We start from the raw sequence: 17,970 nt of genomic DNA on the forward strand, positions 1-17,970 counted from the left end.
TTTTGTCTTAAAGATTCAGGCTTTTCAGACTGACACGTAAGCGTTGGTGTGTGAGGAATGCCTGAGCACCCCCACTCCTGGAGCCCAGCTCGTCTACAATACTACATGTGTGCAGATGCAAGTAATGCATTTTGCCATGTGTATTGTGCACTTTTTACCCAAAATTTTGAGAGAAAAAGGTGCACATTATACTTGGATCGTATGGCTCATAAGCAGGGGAGTCCTGTGGGTCTTCCAGAGCCACTGTGCCCTCCCACCAGGAGCATAGGGTTCCAATCCAGGAGGATATGGATCGGGTGGCAGCAGGCTGGAGCCCCCTCTGCTGAGTACCAGAAGGGGGGGCGATAAGGCTGGTGAGGCAGGCCATAGCTGTGCAGAGCAAAGGCCAAGGTCTGAGGCCTGACCCTGTGGAGGGGACTGGGAGACCCACTCAGCCCCAGGGACCTGCCTGGCTCCGAGGTTCCCACTCCACAGGACATTCCTGTGGCCATTTCTGCCACATCCCCAATGTGTGGGAAGGGAAGGGGCAGCTGCTGGAGGGTAGTGTGATCTGCACGTTGACCAGAGATGTGTTAGCCCTCCCCAGATGTGTATCTCCCAGCCAAGTGAGTGTTTTCCTGAAAATTTGGACCAAAAACATGGCGTACATTATACAGTCATTGTACATGGCAAAATACGGTAACCAGAGAACCAAGCTGCTGGGTAGATGGCAAGTGTCTTAAAGCTCCACAGTTTCCTCATAAGGGATTCTTCTCATGCAGTTTGCTTTAATCACACTTCCAAAAAGTTGTCTATCACCTGTGAGCTGGAACCTTACAGGGAATTATTAAATCTTGTTAACCCTACCTGTAGATAATGCTGGCACTTACTTTCCTTCTGTGTTAAGAGAAACATTTCCCATAACTTCACCAGCCTTACATCTGCCCTCTAGAATTGCTTAAAAAATGAAATCAATGTTTGGTGCCCAGAAATAGACCCAGTATTCCTGTTACAGGCGTGAGGGCAAAGCCTGCAGGCATCAGGCAGGACAGAGTTGTGCATCTCTGGATTCTGCGTGTGGTCCTCACTGCCCGCATGGACTGTATCTCTGGTCAGCTTAAGCCTAAAGCATTGTTCACCTTAGTAGATGAGTCTTACCCACTTCCAAAGTCCTTACAAGTTTCTGAAGCTTTTTTTTTTTTTATGTTATCATTCTCAGTCATTTCTATATTGGCTTAAGCATCCAGCATTTGTAAAATACCCTCCCACATTGAAACAAGTTTGATTTGTGTCATCAGTAAAATACTGCAGAAAATAGGTGTGACTTCTGAGGCTAGGTCCTCAATATAACTTCAGCCTCAGTTATGAGGATGCTTGCTTTGCTGTAAGCCAGGGCCATGCAGCAAGGAGGTTTAGGCAGCTCTCCCTCCACAAGGAGAGAAGCCACCCTGCTCACGCTAGCTGACAACCACATGAGTGAGCTGCCTTGGAGGTGGAGCCTCCCACTCCTGTCTCAGGCGACACCTGGCTTCAACCTGTTTTGAGACCTGAGCAGGAACTGCCCAAAGTGCTTCTCATGAATTCCTGACTCACAGGCACAGATACAGATTATAAGTCTCAAAGTGGGGATAATTTTTTATGTAGCAATAAACAGCACCCAGCTATTAATAGTTCTTTAACTTGACCAGAGATTTAAAGTAAGAGTGTAAAGATTGGAACAGTTTTTGTTCGGCTTAACACTATGTTGTCTAATCCTACTTTACATATGAAATTCCACCAGCCATTATTACTTTGAGTTTTTATAAATTATATATTGTGGCTCTACGTTTGGGAGGTAGCAGTAGGAATTCCACTCACACAGGCTTTTCTGTGGATGTCAAATAGTGATTAAGGAATGCAGGCAATATAGCTAATTGAGACATTTTCTAGTATTTTTAATATTTGTGTAAGCATGGTTTGGCAACTAAGAAGTATTCGGAACCAGGTGTGATGGTTCATATCTATAATCCCAGGGACTCAGGAGTCTGAGGCAGGAGGATTGCTTGAGCCCAGAGTCTGAGACCAGCCTGGGCAACACATAGCGAGATCTCGTCTCTACAAAAAATAAAAAAGAGGCTGTATTGAGCTATAATCATATACTACTGCACTCCAGCCTGCGTGACAGAGTGAGACCCTATCTCAAAAAGAACAAATTGAAAAGAATTATTTTTTTCTTTTGTGATAGGTCTCTATCACAGCAACCTCAAACTCTGGGGCTCAAATGCTGCTCCTGCCTTAGCCTGCCACGTAGCTGGGACTACAGGTGCACACCTTGCCTGGCTAATTTTTCTGGGTTTTTGTAAAGACCGGTCTTGCTCTTGCTCAGACTGGTCTTCACTTCTGATCTCAAGTGATCCTTCCACCCCAGCCTCTAGAGTGCTAGGATTGTGAGCCACCTTGCCTGGCTGGTATCTGCATCTTTATATATTCCTAAAAACTGAAAATTTTTGCCTACGTACCCAAAGGTGTTTAGGAAGATTTTCTCTTAGGTTTTTCTGGACATATTACAGTTTTTACTTTTATGATGAAGTCTTTTACAACTTCTGTCTTTCAACTTTAGTATGATGTATGGGTCAAGTTTTTATTTTTTTTCATGCATTTTTCCACTTGTTCCACCATCATTTGTTGAAAAACTCCGCTGAATTGCCTTGTTTCCTCAGTTGAGCGTATCACGTGTGCAGGTCTGTTTCTGAACTCTTCTGTTCCGTTGATTTGTTTGTCCCAGATTTTTTTGAATTTCCATTGATATTTTTCCTTTATCATTTCCGATTGACAATAGTAGAGATTTTACTTTTCTATTTCTGATTAGGTTGGCCAAAGGTTTATCAATTTTATTAATCTTTAAAAAAAAAACCCACCTTTTTGTTTCATTGATCTTCTGAATGATTCTTTTGTATTCAATTTTATTTAATTCTGCCCTAATTTTGATTATTTATTTTCTTCTGTTGGGTTTGGGGTTGGAGTGTTCTTCCTTTTCCAGTTGCTTGAGATGACCCATTGAGTGTTGGCTTCCTCGTTTTCTGTTCTTGACGAAGGCATCCAGTGCTATAAATTTCCCTCTGTGTCTCAAGTTTCCTAATTGGTTTCTCTTTAAATTTTTTTCTTGCAGTCAGTTTATTAAAGATACCAGAAATTTGTTCCCATGGGGTTTCCCACATTCTGGATTTTGCTATTTTATCCCTGTGATGCCATTTAGTTTGTATTTCTGCTTCTTTATTTCTTATAAATTGATAGCTATAGTTGGATGATGTTTTTTCTTTTTTTTTAATTTGATCAATCAATAATTTAGACAAAGGATATGGAAACCTTTCTTCATGAGGATGAGTTTTCCACTTTCTTGCTGCAGATTTATAAATGCTTGCAAATATATATATATATATTTGAGGCTAAAAAAGTGCACATGTTTAAAGTTACTATTGACTGAACAGGACATTGGGATGCCCTCTATCAACCTTTGTCTTTGCATTCAGCCCATCTGTATTTATTTCAATTATTGAAATTTTTGGACCCAATTTCTGCCATCCTATAAAATTTGACCCAAATTTTCCAGTATTTGGAAATTTCCAGTATTTGATACCAAATTTTCCAGTATTTCCCACCTGGGATATAATAGATGCTGTCTGGAAAAAAAGTGCTATTGTTTTCATAAAGCTTTTGTGTATATGGAAGCCAGGGAAGTGTTGGAAGGTAAATTAATATATGGAAATTACTATGAAAAATACTAGATGTATATTTATGGATGGTTTTGTTAATATATTGGTAGCCAAAAAATTTCTGAGCTCCTTCAACCTTCCTGTACTCTCTTTTCTCACTTCTTATCAATGAGCAAAAGAATATTAAAAAGATCTTTGTAATTAAATTGTTTTTATTTTTTATTGAAGTAAAATTCATAGAATTTGCCATTTTGACCATTTTAAAGTACTTTATTCGGTGGTTTTTAAAAATAATCACAATTGTGCAGTCATCGCCACTTTCTAGTCCCATAATATTTTCATCACACCAAAAAGAAACCCTGTACCTGTTAGCCATCACTGCCCACAGCCCCTTCCCCAGCTCCTGGCGACCAGCAATCCACCTGCTGTCTCTACAGATACTGGGATCAATGTATGGCCTTTTGGCTTGGTGCCTGTGGCTCAAGCGGCTGAGGCACCAGCACATACACCTGAGCTGGTGAATCCAGCTGGGGCCCACCAAACAACAGTGAAGGCTGCAACCAAAAAATAGCCGGGCATTGTGGCAGGCACCTGAAGTCCCAGCTACTTGGGAGGCAGAGGCAGGAGAATAGCTTGAGCCCAGGAGGTGGAAGTTGCTGTGAGCTGTGATGTCACAGCACTCTACCCAGCTTGAGGCTCTGTCTCAAAAAAAAAAATAAAGTGGCCTTTTGTTTCTGGCTTCAGTTTAGCTTAATGTTTGAAAGTTTGAAGACTATACATGTATAGTATAGTCCTTTTATGGTCAAATACATCATTGTATAGACATACCATGTTCTGTTTATCCACTCAGAAGTTGAAGGACATTAGGGTTGTTTCCATCTTTTGGCTATCGTTAATGCTGCCTCTATGAGTGTTTGTGTCCAAGTTTTTATGTGAACACGTGTTTTCAGTTCTCTTGAATACACTTGTGGGTCACTACAAAAGTTTTGAGACAGACTGTGTTATAGTCCCATTATTTCATTTCCAAGAAATACAGTTGACAGCGTCCTTTCTGAATCACCTGTGTAAGTTTAAACTTATTTAGCTTTTTCTGTGTTGCTGGGGGGACTTCATTTGTTTCCATCCATGCAGATTTTGTGTTTCCTGATTTTTGTGTTATCTCAAAACTTTTGTAATGATCCACAGATCTAGGAATGGAACCGCAAAGTCATATGGTAACCATACGTTTCATGTCCTGAGGAGCTGCCAGACTGTTTTGCACAGCAGCTGCACCATTTTACATTTCCACCAGCAATGTATGGGAGTTCCAATTCCTTCACCAAAGTAACATATTTTTGAGTCAAAAAGCAGCTTTTCAGCATTTGGCTCAGCACCTTACACCTAAGGCTGAATTTCAGAGATGGGCAGGTTTCCCCAGAAAGTTCTGCCCAGCCTTCTCCTGGCAAAGGCTACGGTATGCTTTGGGAAGAGCTTAGTGGGAGAGCTCTTGGCCTTTGATGTATTCCTCCTACGGGAGTAGTATGGTGGGCAGCCTGCAGGACAAGGCGCCTAACTCAGGGAGCGCAGTGTCGTGACCTTCACCCCCAGCCTCCTTCCTGGGGAAGCCTCAACCAGTGCTGATTTCAAGCATTTGGGAGTTCCACACAAGAGCTATTTGAAAGACAAATTTGGCTCCTAAGATTGTTAAAACCTACACGTCTCTAAAGAGTAAGTAAAAAGGAATTCAAGGAAATGTAAAACAGGCTTTAATATCTCATCCCTGACTCTGCTGGGGAATATTAAAAAAGGAACTTCCCATTAGGGGCTTTCAGCCAAAGCTGGTTTCCTTTGCTCTTTTGCTACTTAAGAGTATTTTCTTCTCTTCATTTATGCTTTATATAGATTTTTGTTTGCAATTCAAATTGAATTTTTTATTTTAATGAGGATGTGGAGATGACAGCATGGTAATTGAAATAACTCACATTTCAAGTGTATGTGCTAAACACTCTTGAAAAAGAACTTTCTTAGTTAGCACAAGGTCATCTTCATGTCTCTCCTGCTTTATCAGCCTTCATGGTAATCTTTAAATGTTTCCAAACACGGAAAGTCCCAACAGTGGGTTTTTTTTTTTTGATAGTTGAATTGTATCCTTTGAAAATGAGATTTTTTAATTGTAGTCTGCTAAGTTCCCCACCACAGTAATGGGGAATTACTAAATAGGAAGCAATTCCAGCACTTAAATTTGCTGATGTGATGTTTCTTAATCACTTTAATGAGTTTCATACCACTGGAAATGGAATTGAATTTTCAATGGAAATATAATTAAATAGAAAAGTCATTTCCTATACTTGTAATTTTCACCTGATCATTTCTTTATTCACCTCCACAAAAAGGATGCCTTCCAGGCTTATAGTGATATTATTATATGGACTGATTTGCATAATTCACTTAGGTCATTAGCGCTGAAAACAATATAAATACCTAATAATAAATTTCATAACAAATCAAGGTGCAGCGAGGCAATGTAGATCTTCAGACTATGATTTTTCTTTTTAAAGGCTGATAATATTTACTAGGTTTATCTGATTTCTCTTGAATTGTCCTTTTCTTGCCTAAATCCAGATTTGTCTTTTAATTGTGCCTTTTCAATCAGGCCTCCCTAAAACAGTTCTCAGGGGAAGCAATAGCATAAGTCAGTAAAAGCTATAAATGATTTTTGGAGCTACTTGATTCTCATATTTGAATGATTTTGCTGAGAGTAGAAAAGAAAGTTTTACTATTTTTATATAGTGATGCTAAAACAGAAAGGCAATTTTATTTATTTATTTATTTTGACACAGAGTCTTACTATGTTGCCCTCGGTGGAGTGCTATGGCATCACAGCCTCCAACTCTTGGGCTTAAGCAATTGTTTTGCCTCAGCCTCCCAAGTAGCTGGGACTACAGGCGCCTTCCACAATGTCCAGCTATTGTTTTGGGTTTTTTTTGTAGTTGACATTGTTTGGCAAGCCAGACTGGATTCGAACCTGCCAGCTCCAGTGTATGTGGCTGGCGCCCTCACCTCTGAGCTATAGGCACTGAGCCCCAGAAAGGCTATGTAAATTGTTTAATTTGTTCTAAGGTTAATTTGTAAGTTTAATATATTCCTTTTGAGAATCCATCAGACATTCTGAAAAAGGTGGATTTTTTTTTTTTTGTCTTAATTGTGGAGCTTGTGATTTTTACAGCTCAGCATATAAGTATTCAAAGGGCTTGCTTTCCATGTAATTAATATGGTCCAATTGGATTTACTTAAAGTACATTTTTGAAAGAATCTTTTTACGTTTGTAACTACAAAGGTAAGTGCTGCTCTTCTTTCATGTTTTGAGTAGACCTTTAAACAAGCGCTAACTGAAATGCCTGCCTTACACCTCACCTGGGGAGAGGGAGAACCATCTGGGCCTGTTTGCAGTAGGTGGTTCTACAGCACATAGTGTAGATAGGTATTGAGTCATATTTCCTCTCCAGTGATCAGTGACCCACATATGTGAGACAGTCATTTATAACCTTGATCTTTACTTTCCATGATTAAAAAAAAAGAAAGAAAGACATATATATATATATATATTTATCTCAGTACCGGCATGCCCAATGTGTGGCCCACTGGGCCGAATGCTGATTTTGTGAGAACTTGTTTTGCTTATCTGTGCTGTTCCATACCACAAAACATATGCATGAACTGCTTTCCCCACTTATCGGTGTTTGTGTATTTAATGTGTGGCCCCAAACAACTTATTCTTCCAGGGTGTGGCAAAGGAAAAAAAAAGTTTGGACATCCTTGTCTTAGTAACTATTGGCTTGAAAGAGCTTTAAGATTAATAATGTTTTGAGGCGGCGCCTGTGGCTCAAGGAGTAGGGCACTGGCCCCATATACTGGAGGTGGTGGGTTAAAAAAAAAACAAAACTGCAAAGATTAATAATGTTTAAAAGTCTAGGGTCTGGGGGTATGTTATGCTAAGGAAAATTCATATGATGTATTCTCCATAAAATTAAGATGTAAACCACCCCCCAAATGAGATTCTAAATGTCAAAGCATTTTATAAACTGTAAATCAATTTAAATGTGAATAAGGATTTATTTTTAAACAAAAATGAACCATGAGGAAATCTCTTTCTGTATTTAGTCTTGATATTCATTGACAGGTATTTATTGAAATACTTTCTCATTGTACAATCGTATATTTAAAAAGTGCTTTCCATGTTTTGTGTATTATGAACTACTATTTTCAGTCTGCTAATCGTCAACTATTTCCAGTGCCAGTATTTATTATACTCTTCTTTTTTTTTTTTTTTTGGTTTTTGGTTTTTGGCTGGGGCTAGGTTTGAACCCGCCAGCTTTGGCATATGGGACCGGCACCCTACTCCTTGAGCCACAGGCACCGCTCTATACTCTTCTGAATGTCAGATTTAGTCCCAAAGTTTTGTCATTTCCCCAATGTTGTTAAATTGAAAAAGAAATGACCTTTGCAGACCAGGAGTAAGAAAACTTCGCTCAGCTGAGAGATGATCTAGTCAGGCTACAAGTAGCAGCTAACGCGAGTTGGATTGGGATTATAACCCAGGGCTTCCCCCAAGACAAAACTCCTCTACACTATTCTAGTCAAGTGCTTTAAACAGCTTAGTCATCTTTTTTATATTCCTTGCAAGGAATCTCTTTGGATAGGTGTTCAAGGAAGGAAGGACAGGAGGAGGGAGGGAAAGAAGGATTACTATGGTTAGAAAAGAGCAACTAAAGGTTATTTCTGAAGAATGAGCTAGCAAGTTCAATAAATAATGGAACACACTTAAATTGTCCAAAGCAGAAAATACATAGCTGTCTCCTTTACTTAAGGGATGGAAATGACAAAAATGCATCTGTGTTTTTGTAGCAACAGACTTCAAAAATCTTGTACTGAAATCAACAAGAATTAGAAAGCCCTATTTATACAAAATAGATTTTCAAATGTTTGCTGAATTGAAAAGAAAAAGAACACTTATGAAAATTATTTCCCCAAAAGTCTTATATAAATAAAATAGAATGACCTTCACATTGTGGAATGTAAATCTTTTATTAAAACAGTTGTCTTTCCACAGTAGTAAAGCTTTGGCACATACAGTATAAAAAATAATCACCAACCATAATTATACCAAATTCCTCTTATCAACTGCATACTAAGTGTCTTCCATACAATTTTTTTCCATATAAAAATACTGGGAAAAATTGATAAATAACAGGTAAGAGAAAGATATCTCTAGGCAATTACTAGAATCATTTGGAAAAAGTGAGTACTGTAGATACTTTAAATATCACAGTAACAAGGTCATGCCGTCCCACAGTACTGCAGACCAGGCAGGTAAGTGAAAGCAGAAGTGTTTGGACCTTTCGTACTTAAATTTTGGTTCATGTAATTTCGATACATTTTGCATCTTGGTTGGCTGCATATGCTTTCCTATTGATCCCAAACCAAATCACATGTTAGAATCATTTCATTTAAAATACTGAGCGGTATTGACTACGTTGAAGCAAAACAGGCAACGTACTGCCTTCATTTATCAGAAAAGTCTCAAAACACGCCCAGGGCGATGCTTGAGAAGCTGTGAGTTGAGCTGAAGCTGGAGAACTTGCTCCAGAGCAAAGGGCTTAAGAAAGAAACAAGCACTCCAAGGTGGCATCTGCTAACATCACTCCAGTCTGGATGGGCCTTGGCAGAGACATGCTTGCTCCTCTGGCTTGGAAACATTTACTCTCTGGAATCATCTCTGTCAGCCTGTATATCTAGAGGCATGAAGCACTCAATTGGGCAATTAACATTCTGTCAAAAGTGGAAGAAGAGAAAAATTAGTGGCAAATACTGTAAAGTGTACAGAAGAAAAAAATAGTGTGAGACAGTGGGAACTTAGAGATCAGGATAGTATCTAGTTTCAAGCACCTTAGCAATTTACTGGTCAATAAGAGCTGTTCAAAAGTTTAGTTACTTATAACTTGAATTATGTTATAGAATACAGTATTCCCTTCATCATTTTTAAGACTTTTAAATAAAGAAAGTTTGGTTCATTTGGAAGAAAGGTAGCCACAGAGACTCTCTAGTAGGGATGTAATGGTATTTAGGGGAGGGACACTCTTGGGGCAAATGCACTTACAGTGTTGGTTCTCTGAGGGTATCTCTGAGAATACTGGTTGTAGTGGCCAGTGGAGCCTTCGGGACTGAGTTGGGCCCCAGGTCTGCGGCAGTTGTCACAGCGCCAGCCCTGAGAGAGTAGAGGCATGAAGTCTTAGGGGGTTTGTGACAACCCAAGGACATCATAACTTAGTGCTTAAGTTAAAGAAAAAAATTAGCTCTTACATACTAGTAAAATATAAGCAGTTAATGGTGGGGACATTCTGGTGATGATTCCATGCTTCTCTAACTTATTTTGCCTCACTACCATATGTTGTACCTACCTCTGTCTATTTATGCTTTTCCTTTCTTCTGAAGTGTCCTCTTTTCTCTGTATTCAAAACCCACCTGCCCACTAAGGCTCCTTCCAGTCCCAACTTCCTCAATAAGTTTTGTGCACTAAATGACAGGGAGGTTTTCATAGAATCCTGGAGATTTTAGAAGGGACTTGAGATCACAGGGACAAACACCCTCAGTTTACAGAAAAGGAAAAAGAGACACAGGGGAGAGGAGTGACTTGCTCAGAGGAAGCGGGGAGGTCACATAGTAGAGTTGGGGCTGCAGCCCAGGATATGGGGTGACTACTGGCCACATTCTTTCCAACCTTCCTAAACCTCTCCAGTCAGTGACATGGTAGCCTTTCACCTGGCCAGAGACAGAATGGGAGACGGGAACAGGACCAAGCTAGGCCAATGAGCTTGACCCCTGAGAATTTTGCTGTCTCTGCGTTTCCTGAGCTAGAAGGAAACAAAACTGGAGCACACTAAAGTCACTATGAGAAGGCGCCCTCTGGAGAGAGAAGCCAGGGCAGGAGAAGGTGTATGGGGAGGGCGACTCTGAAGGCCAGTGCTGGCGCAGCCCTTGAAGCTGGTAGATTCTGCGACTTTTCCATTATTATGAGTCATTTTTGTCTAACTTGAATGGACTTTTCTCCTAAAAGAACCCTAAATAATATAATCTTGTTCTTATAATTTAAATATTTTGGACATATTTCTCCATTTAAGAGCAGATTCCCCATAATACCTAATATAACACAGGTAATGCCTATTATAGAATTAATGAATCCTGCTTTCATACGAGAACGTAACAGCTCCCACTGTCTTAAATATTCTTTATCTAGCACCTTACTTGAGAACAGCACGGGTGTCACATTTGAAAGATTTCATATATGCATAAATAATGAGAAGATGCTGGAATGAGATAGAAATCTATTTCCCAATAAATTCACTCTCCATCACACATTTTCATACAGGATGACTGAATACTACGATCCCAGCCTCTTACAGAGTTAATGAGAGAGGGAGAGAGAAATTCAAATTGATTCCACAGTTTCTCTCCCATCAGAACTGGGAACAAGTCCCTCTCCACCTAACCTCCAGGGGTGGAATAACATCAGAGTAGTTTCCATGGGCTGCCCAAAGTGGGACAGAGACTGGCCCCCCAAGACCCTTTTCTGCTGCCAGATTAATTTTCCGAAAGACTATCTAAACATGGTGCTCCTTTGACTCTTGAGCACTTGTAATTATTCAGTACTAAGCACATCACGAATCTCACCCTTGTGGGCAGAGCCTGCTCCTCATGTATCAGAATTTGGGGAGCTATTTGTTGTCTTTGTTGAAAACAAAGGACTGTCCTGTTCTGCTGCTTTCATTTGAGTTACAAGAGTCATTTCATCTTGATACTTCAAATAATACTAGAAGACCTAGCATTTTTTGTTATACTGAATTGAAAGTAGAGCAGATGTCAGAAATAGTTGAGAAGTACACTTCAGTAACAGATTCCCAAGGCCCTCCATAATTCACTTCCCCTCTGATTTCTCACGAGAAGACACCAGGCAGAGAGGTGGCTCCCTGGAGCCTCTCCGGCCCTGCTCCTTCCTACCCCAGGGAGTGTGCTCCGTCTATTTGCTGCTTCTCCCAACCCAACCGCATCTAAGCCATCCCCAACTCCAGCCAATTCATGCTTCTCTTTCTTGCTAATTCCAGCCTACCTAGAACTGTATTGGTCAGTTAGAAACTTATTTAATTAGCTCGACTTTGCAATGTATATACAATTTTATGTTTTCAACTATATCAGTAAGAGCAAGGACCACTGCCCATCCTCTGTTTGTGCCATCTAACTCAGTACAGCACTAGACCTATAAGTGGGACCTGTTTTGAAATGGAGAGAGGGTGTAGAGAAGTTATCCAAAATATTTAGCAATGATGCCACAGAGACACCTGTCCAGCAGAATGGAGCTGGAAGCCCAGCACTGCTCAGCATTTGACAGTTTAGTTGCTGAAGTATCGAGACAGACTGAGAACAGCAGGCATGGGGTGGGGCGGGGCGGGGGCGCTGAGGCTCCAAGGAGTCGGAGAAGCAAGTCCAGAGCCTTCCATCTGAAGCTGTGTGCCAGAAGGAAATGCAGTGTTTGGACACCTCAGAAGAGGCTCTGCCAAACCTGAGTGGGCCGCACACCCGCGCAGGGGCCTCTCCTTTGTCATGGCTGAACTGCGGGGGTCTAGCTGGTGCATCAGGCCTTACCCGCTGGCCTCCGAAGCACGTGCAGGAGCAGATTGCGCCCAGGTACTCCTTCTGCCACTGCTCTCCTACGTGGTACGTCTTTCCATCATCGTAACAGGTCGCCTCATCTGGGCACAAGTCAGAAGCACAGAAGGCTGAGAACAATAATGCAGACTTGAACTTGACACAGATTCTATCTGTGTCCTAAATCTACACTGTCACAGCCCAAGCCCTCCACATGTTCATGTGACTCATTCAGGAGAGAGGTCCCACTACACGGATCGTAGGGCAGCCTTTCCGAAAACTAGTTCTAACAAACTGGAAAGGGTCCAACAGGAAGATGGAAATCATATTTTAAAGGTTGAATCCACAGACCCATAAAGCTTCCTTGTAACATTTCACTGCAGATAATGGTCAAAATACTCAGGTTGGAAAAGTGCTAAAGTGCCCTGTAATAACATTAAATCATGACTCATTTTTTTGAAGCTTGTCTCCGCTTTTCCCAAAACGAAAGATTAACAAACCCGCTGTTCACGCCTCAAGGAGACCTCAAGCCTCCAGTCTTTCCTGTGAATAAGAGGTACAGCCCAAAAATGAAAGTGGGAGTGCTTAACGAGGCACTAAAAATGATCTGTGATGACGTACGAGGGTCACACTTGAATTCTCCCTTTCCATTCCCAAGACACGTGCAGCTCATCATCTGGCCGTTTTCTCCTTGCCGATCCCACTTCTCTCCAATCTTGTAGTTCACACCATTGTCATGGCACCATTCTGTAACAGTGGGGAAAATTGGGAGCAAAAAGTTATTTGTATGTTCTAACTCACAAGACAGTGAGTGAACCACAGAATTTTAACGCCAAGGCATGTCTGGGTGACAAAGATCATATTCATTATCATTTTTTTGGACGAATTATAAAATATTGTTTTTGCCATTTAACATTCTCTAGGACATTTTAAGATCCAGTTTATTCTACCACCATCATGTCATAAGAATAATCAATGATTTTCATTTGAATTCTCACTATTAAACCTTAAAATGGTAGAAAACTAAAGTAGGATTGGAGTTGTCTTGGAGGAACAGATTATAGGCAAAAAATTACTTTCACCTATGCCCTGCAGAGACTCTAAATACAAAATGATTCAATTAACCATGAAAGAATGATCAGCTGATTTTGACATGCCAGCACCCCTTAATGGAAGAGTAAAAAGCCAGCCTCGTAGCAAAACAATACAAAAACAAACATAAAGATCAGTCAGTGGTAATTATCCCCACAAGTAACACACTGGTTCTGAGAACCATCCCAAAGCCACATGTTATCGATCTTTAACTACTACACATAAAAGATGACTTTTTAATCTCCAAGGTTTATACTAAAACACTTGAGAAGTTTCTGCAACAACATACTATTTTCATTTTATCAATAATTCAGCCTTCTTTATGCTAGAAAATAAGGAAATTAGACAATTGTGATATCTAAGCAAATATTATGTAAATTGAGCCAAAGAATCACCTGAATGGACTTAGCGCTCTGCTCCCACAATTGCACCAAGTACTTTCACAGGTAATAAATATGCAAACTTTAAAGTAGTTCAATTTTAGAAGCCAAAAAAACACCCGGTTGACTTCAAATGCGAAAATGCCCAACCCCTAAACAGTATGTGACACTTCCACGGCTCTCCTTTTTCATTTTCAGATAGGACAGAAGACTACACTGAAAATATTGGTTGTTTTTTTAAATTTCAGTCTGGATTAAACCATTTCACATATGCAAATTAAGCAAAATACTTTGAAAATATTTTTTTAAATCCTGTTATCTTTTACTACTGTAGAATATGATTTCTTTATGTCTATAGGAGGCATGATGGTTAACATCTGCAAAAATGAATGAATTGTTCATAATAATCACATCTCCTTAAGCCAAAGAATAAATGGAAAGCTTATAAATTCTAATACTAACTCTCAAAGAGTAATAGATAATTCCTAGGGTCACTTTAACTAAGAAAAGAATCCGAAAGTTAAAACCTTTATATACTTTTAAAATCAAATATTTTTAAATTGAAGTTGATTCTTAACTATCTACAAGCAGATTATCTATATTTTTCTTTTACATATTTAGCACTATTCAAGCTGCTTGGGTTGTGTATGTGTGATGTGAAAGTGTATGTATAATATGATGTGTAGGTTGAAAGAGACTGTTGAATATTCACCTCCAGCTTTACTCCACACTAAAGATTAAAAAAGACTTGGAATTTCTTTGTGTCTCTGTTCTCTCTGTCTCTCTTTTTAAAGGAATGGGGTCTTGCTTTATAGCCCAGGCTGAAGTGCAGTGGTACCATCATAGCTCATTGCAGCCTCTAATTCCTGGGCTTAAGTGATCCTCCTGCCCCCGCCTCTGAAGTAGCTGGGACTGTCAGTTTGTACAACCATGCTCAGCTAATATTTTTAATGTCTTTGTAGAGATGGGATCTCCCTATGTTGCCCATGCTGCTCTTAAACTCCTCACCTCAAGCAATCCTATTGCTTCAGGCTTCCAAAGTGCTGGGATTACAGGTGTGAGCCACTGTACCCAGCCTGATATTCTTAATTAGACTTGACTCTAAAGAATTTGATTTTGTAGCCAGGTGTTGTGGCAGACGCCTGTAGTCCTAGCTACTTGGGAGGCTCAGGCAAGAGAATCGCTTAAGCCCAAGAGTTTGAGGTTGCCATGAGCTGTGACATCATGGCACTCTACCTAGGGTGACAGCTTGAGATACTGTCTCAAAAAAAAAAAAAAAAAAAGTTGATTTTGTTGATTAGTTTTAATAGAAAATTTGAAAAACTAAACTACCACCAGTCTTACTTTTAAGTGATAGCTATAACAGTCTTATTTTTAAGTTATAGCTGTATGAACATATAATCCTTAAATGAAGCAATATCCAACAAGTAAAATTTCCCATCATTTTTTTTATGATGCAAAATATTACTTTGAGTCAAACAATGTTGTCTTGTTTGCTTCATGTTTGAAAGAGCCTGTGTCTGCCAAACATGCGTCTCGGCACATTAGTGCAAATGCAGGGAACTGGAAGAGATGAACAGACACGTGGATAGACACAGCAACTACTCACTAGATGAATCGCATCTGAAATGACCATTTCCATAGCCCAAGCACTGGCACGAGAGCTTAAAGCCAGAGTCAGACAACCGCTCCCATTCCTCGCCAATGGCATAGTAAGAAACAGTGTACGGGTCGAAGCAGGAGTCATCTGTAGGTTGGTTCAGGCCTTCATTGACTATGAAGAAAAGGAGGGAAAAAGCAAAAAAAGACATCCTATTGGTGGTTTGGGAACATAAGCAGAAAACCAAATATTGTATACAATGACCTAATTTAAAACACAAATCCTAGTAGAACTAAGAGGCACTCGTCTGTTCTGTCAAGGCATCAGCTGCTCTAACAAACGATGCTTAGATGTGCCAGCAGACCCCCACCATGGGCATCTTAAAAGAAGCCCGTCTTTCATTTTTGCTTTCAGTTCTAAAGAATGATCTACTTTATAGAACTTGGAACAGATCTTAAGGCAATTTAAGCTAGTTAAGAACTTCAGAGGGATACACAGAGACTGGCAATGCCCCTCCATGGGTACTGGGGGACCTCGGGCTAATTATTTAAAGTCTCTCTGCCTCACTTCTCTCATCTTCAATGTAGGGACAAAAATAAAAATATTTCTAACTCCTGGGGATCTTACGAAGATTACAGGAGGTCATGAATTCAAAACGTTGGTACTCGGCAAACAGAAAGTGCTCACTAAATGAAGAATAATATTAGAGGCTATCTTTTGCTTATAATGCAAAAAAAGTCTTAGCTTTTTAACATGCCATTTTAATGCAATTTTCACTTTTAATATTGCATTTTTTGCATAACAATGCAGAAGTCCTATATTTTTACACAGTGTAATTATAATGACAAAATTGCTTTTCCTTATCAATAAAATCAACTGTTTTAAATAAGATGTAGCAATGGGATATAGATGGTTGAGAAATAAGTAACAGAGTCTCTTCATGTTACTTAAGATTTTGTTTCTTTACAATTTGGAAAAGCTTATTTTAAAATAATCTATGCAAACAAAGCATGTCTCAAATTATTCTCTAAAAATTAAATAAACTAATTGACTTTAAATCCCACCATGTATATTTCTTTTTACAGTGCAAAAATCAAAAGCTCAAAAGCAATGGATATTTCAAGTGCCTAATATTTTTAAAAGGCATCACCCTGCAAGAAAATGGTTTCAGAGCACTACGAATTCTGAGATGTTTAAAAGCCAGGAGAACCTGGTTAGAATGAAGAATATTGCTCCTGGGAATAAAGAGTTGAAAAGAAAAACAGAAGGAGCTTAAACTGTTACTAGGGGTTTCAACACCCAAAAATGAGCCAGGAGGTAAGAGTCCATCCTAACTAAAGTTAGAGAGATGAATTTGTTTTTTAAAAATGATGTAGAAAAACACAAAGACCTTTGTGCTTTTGAAGACTCCATTCATGTGGCATTCTACTAGTAAAACCAGAAAGGCAAAAGATAAGTAATCAACAAACACAAAATAACCTCCCCACACCTGCTGGCCAAATACTCAACTGCTTCATTCATGGGTATTATTTATGCATATAAAATAACACAGATGAGGAAGAGGCTGAAATTAACTAACTTCCCCTAGGAATAAAACCTGTCACTTGGTAAAGACAGAACTTAGCACCCTTGGCTGATGTGGAATAGAGAACCCTCCCATTGGAAGATTCAGGTTTTGGTTATTCCTAACTCATGTTCTTTGGTGAATCTGCACCTGTAGCAAATTGAAAAGCCTGATGGTATACAACTGGTTTAAAAGGACCTTCCAGGTGCTACAAAGAAGAGTCAATGATCTTTTAACCTCTATTGCATCTATATAATCAGAAAGGAAAAAAAAGGAATTAACATTGGAATAAAGGAGTTTGTTGGACAGAAATAGGCCATATCTGTAGCATTTTATATCAGGAACAAAAGCCAGCTGTCCCTAATGTCTGCAGAGGGGGCGGGTAATTCATTTTGGTACTTGAATCATTCAAGAGGACAGCAGTGTGGTGAGATGGAGAAGGTCTGGGAAAAGACATCAGGAAACTTCTATCCCAGGTCAACGCAGACACTCACTAGCAAGGACTCAAGATTGTCGGACTAAATAATATTTGAAGTCCCTTCCTGGTCTACCATCATCTCACCGTTTGAAAGACTGTCAGTGATGCAATAAGCATTTTGCGAAGACACCAGGATACAGTAGCAACTTGCAGCTGCTCATTTACTTCATGTTGACCAGCAGTATTATTTTCCAAAGATAAAAGACAACAGCAACAAAGGGACAGTCAACAGAAGAAGCCATCTCTGGCCTAGTCCAGAGGGGAGCATGTGCCTGAATGACACGTGCTTACGTACCAGAGTTACCCACGGTAACGACCTCCTCCCGAACCTTGTGCCTCTTTTGGTCTTTCAGCGCCTCCACTATGATGTTGTAGGTGGCCCCCCTGGTAAGGCCTGTTAGTGTGGCACTGGTTGAAGTTCCAGGAACTCGGAACTGCAATTTTGATACATCCAAAGCAGAGGAGAAAGCATTATATTGAGGTATAGTCCCTTACCAGTAACCCGC

General features: G+C 39.8%; 1 protein-coding gene across 21 annotated transcripts in view; it reads right to left on the bottom strand.

Annotated features, from left to right (window-relative positions):
- Positions 1 to 8,719: 8,719 nt before the first annotated feature.
- FN1 (fibronectin 1) overlaps positions 8,720 to 17,970 on the bottom strand; it is a 72,258-nt gene continuing 63,007 nt past the window's right edge. For 11 of the 21 annotated variants that reach the window (XM_053598196.1, XM_053598185.1, XM_053598205.1 and 8 more), the window contains 6 exons: positions 17,760 to 17,898; positions 15,432 to 15,596; positions 12,972 to 13,097; positions 12,348 to 12,454; positions 9,808 to 9,915; positions 8,720 to 9,479 (listed from right to left, as the gene is read on the bottom strand). In XM_053598196.1, the coding sequence (XP_053454171.1) occupies positions 9,408 to 9,479; positions 9,808 to 9,915; positions 12,348 to 12,454; positions 12,972 to 13,097; positions 15,432 to 15,596; positions 17,760 to 17,898 (717 nt within the window). In that variant the 3' untranslated portion in view covers positions 8,720 to 9,407. Of the gene's footprint in view, positions 9,480 to 9,807; positions 9,916 to 12,347; positions 12,482 to 12,971; positions 13,098 to 15,431; positions 15,597 to 17,759; positions 17,899 to 17,970 lie in introns of all 21 variants that reach the window. The other 10 variants (XM_053598184.1, XM_053598193.1, XM_053598186.1 and 7 more) reach the window with 1 other exon arrangement.

The sequence above is a fragment of the Nycticebus coucang genome, chromosome 7 (genome assembly GCF_027406575.1).
Source record: "Nycticebus coucang isolate mNycCou1 chromosome 7, mNycCou1.pri, whole genome shotgun sequence".
Lineage (NCBI taxonomy): Eukaryota > Metazoa > Chordata > Mammalia > Primates > Lorisidae > Nycticebus > Nycticebus coucang.